Source organism: Temnothorax curvispinosus, unplaced genomic scaffold, assembly GCF_003070985.1.
Source record: "Temnothorax curvispinosus isolate PA1 unplaced genomic scaffold, ASM307098v1 QBEX01014241.1, whole genome shotgun sequence".
NCBI classification, from domain to species: Eukaryota; Metazoa; Arthropoda; class Insecta; order Hymenoptera; family Formicidae; genus Temnothorax; species Temnothorax curvispinosus.
In genome coordinates this window covers 962-4001 of record NW_020224021.1, presented here as the reverse complement: position 1 = coordinate 4001, position 3040 = coordinate 962, and the positions used below count along the sequence as shown (strand labels likewise).

Below are 3040 nucleotides of genomic sequence, written 5' to 3'. Positions count from 1 at the left end.
GGTAAGTCAGAGGGGGTCGGCGTCAACGGCGAGCATCGTGCAGATCACCTGGACGTCTTCTCCGAGGAAGTCGTCCGGGAACATGTTCCTTAGCGGAGGAAAGGCCGCGCGCATATAATTCCGCGAATCGAGCCCGGACGCGTTGATGGTTTGCCCCGCGGTTCAAAACCACCGGCACGACGCCCGCGGAAACGCGTTACGTGCTCGCGATACGAAAGCGAGTGGTGCTTAGTCACCGATTGAAGATAGTGGAAGCGAAGCGTACGGTACTTGTACCCAGCGACACGCGTGTCAGCCATTTTGTGAACAACTCCCTGTGGGAAAGCATTCAATTGAATAAATTATTGAATCATGTTAGAAAATAATTCGAGAATTATCATCATTTACTTCTTGTTACTTACCTGGCCCATCGTCGGTGATCCTTCGAAGTCCATCGTCGATCCGTGTGAGAATCCGGGTGGCAGCGGCAACGGTGATCCAGCGTCGGCAGAAACCTGAAAATAAAAGAAAAGAATTAGATCGATAATTTAAGAAGTCATGATTACTTCCTTCTCGGTTGGTAAAGGTTAAATTGAGTGGCGACCGTGTTAAGGAAGAAACATCGGGATTCGGGCACCCAAATCGCAATGTCCGGTCACAACCTAACCTAAGTCGAGTCCAACCGCACTACTATTGTGATATTTTTTTAATTAGTAAATAATTAAATACGATTAAATCGTGCGTGTAAAATCATGTTATATTATTATGATTATTGGGATGTTGTGTAATGTTTGTCAATATGTTTGTTTTCAATTACCTCATGACGGACTGTTACTTGACTAGCTGGGTCCGCGAAAGGAACACCTTAACGGGCGTCGAATCGTTAAACTATCCATTTACTTCACTAATATATTCACCTAAATCATCCCACATCCATTCAGTAGGACTCAATCTTAGGAACCATGTCGCTGGTTCGTAATGTTGCGTCATACAATTTAAATCACTTCTCGGTCTACGCCAATATTGTTCCGTATTTCTTAGAATGGAGAATATTGAAGTCAAGTCAGATTCTAATTCATCTTTCTTTATTGCTTGTAAATATTCTGAAGCCGTATAACGTTCGGGTAATTTAGTTGTATTCACTTTATGAAAAATACCACGACTTAATTGACGAATATTTGCACCATTTAACAAAAAAAATATGAATTGTGGATTTAATCTAAATTGTAGATATTTAGATGTCAAACAACATTTAATAAATTCATGGACATGAAGTTTAACCTGTCTAGTTTTGAGTTGTCCATTAACGCCAAAAGGAAATAAATTTGGAAAACACAATAGATCTAAAGATTTCTCACGATTGTCCAAGGGCACATCTTGAATTTTTAACATTTGATATAAGGCGGTATCACTTTTATATGATTTTTTTTTCATATAAAGGATAAATAGTGTATTGCTCGTAATAACTATAACTATCACTTTTGTCAATTTGAGTTAACATTGCCTCACGTTGATTATTTAAAGTAGCGTCTACATTATTATTTTTTGTTTCTTCTATTGGAACTTTTGGACTCAATGCTTGTTCGTCATCCAAAACAGATTCACTATCATTTTCTGTTTCTTGTACTTCAAATTCATTATTATCCAGTTTTTTCTAAACATAATCCATCGTGAGTATCTGAAAGTGTTATACTATTAGAAAAACGATTGTTACGTTTGAGCCATGTTAAGGATGTATTGCACCTATTTTCAAAGCGCTACCAAGTGGATAAAAATTTGTAAGAATGTTCTTTTAGTCTTCCTGATGTGCTACAAAAAAAGTAGAAACGAATCCACTAAACGGGGTTGCTGAGATATAACGATTTTAATTTTCACTGATTTTACACGTATTTTTATGGGAAGAGACGATTTTGACGGATAAAACAGCTAAAAAAATGTTGAAGGAGCGCTACCAATATTTTGAATTTTTTGTACATCTAGTATACGAATAGATGAAACTATCTGTCAAGTTTCAATTGTCTTCACTACACCGTTTTAAAGAAATTAATTATTAATTAATGATAATTAATTATTAATTAATAATTAATAACTAATTATTAATTTTATTAATAATTTGACGTTATAAAGTTGAAATCAGGGCATTTTTACTGCCAAAAGTTTAGGCTCATAAATTACAAAAATCGCAAATAATACTGGAAAAAACATTTGTAAAGTAAAAAAATACCTTTGTAGGAGTAAAAATAAGACTCCTACTATCCTGAATATCTTACATCTAGATTTACTATGCGTTAGGCGTAGATATTCAAGTATTTCAAATTTCATGCACTTTTGTCTAAGATTGTACCAGTGATACATCCTTAAAAGCCTTGTGTACTTTTTTACGATCTGCGTATTCCTCCCAAATAATTTTAGATTTTGTCGAAACACCTCTAACACGTACGAAGTACATTTCATGATTTTTATTAATTGGATCAGTATCGGAACATATTTTGTTCCACGTCTCTTGTAAAGGTAATGGTAAATGAAATGTTCTACCTTTTACTTTTTGTACCATTTGTCTATGAAGCAATTTTTTGTTAATGGGGCATTCCATGCGAAGTAATCCACCCCAAAAAAAATGTTTTTTTTGATTGTGCTGAAATTTGCACAATCTATTGCCTTATGTAGTAGGGGGGCAACGGGCATTTTTACACTCAGGGATCTCGCTTGCGGTTACGCGGCGTCGGGGGGGGCTTCGCTGTCGCGGGGGGAGCGCCGTAAGCGGTGGGCGCGGGGGTCGAGGGACGGTGTAAAGGGTCATCGGAGGGGGGGCTATGCGGGGGGAAGCGAAAACTGGGCGAGAGGGGGTGCGCGACGCGAGGGGAACATTTGACGGAAGGTTGGGTGCGTCAGGGCCGCCAACGGGGGTTCGGCGCGGAGCAGGGCCGCCAACGGGGGGGCTCGTAGCGGGGATTTGGGCATTTTTCGAGAGGGCGCCCGGAGCGGCGCTCGCGCCGTTACCGACGGCGGTTTTGGGAGAATCGCGGGTCGATATTTTTCGTTCGTTTTTTTTTTTTTTTTT

At 39.2% G+C, this 3040-nt stretch overlaps 1 protein-coding gene across 1 annotated transcript in view; it reads left to right on the top strand.

Annotated features, from left to right (window-relative positions):
* Positions 1-941: 941 nt before the first annotated feature.
* LOC112464452 overlaps positions 942-3040 on the top strand; it is a gene marked incomplete at its 3' end in the record, with an annotated part of 3048 nt that continues 949 nt past the window's right edge. Inside the window, exon 1 of the mRNA XM_025031439.1 lies at positions 942-950. Within this exon, the coding sequence (XP_024887207.1) occupies positions 942-950 (9 nt within the window). The remainder of the gene's footprint in view (positions 951-3040) is intronic.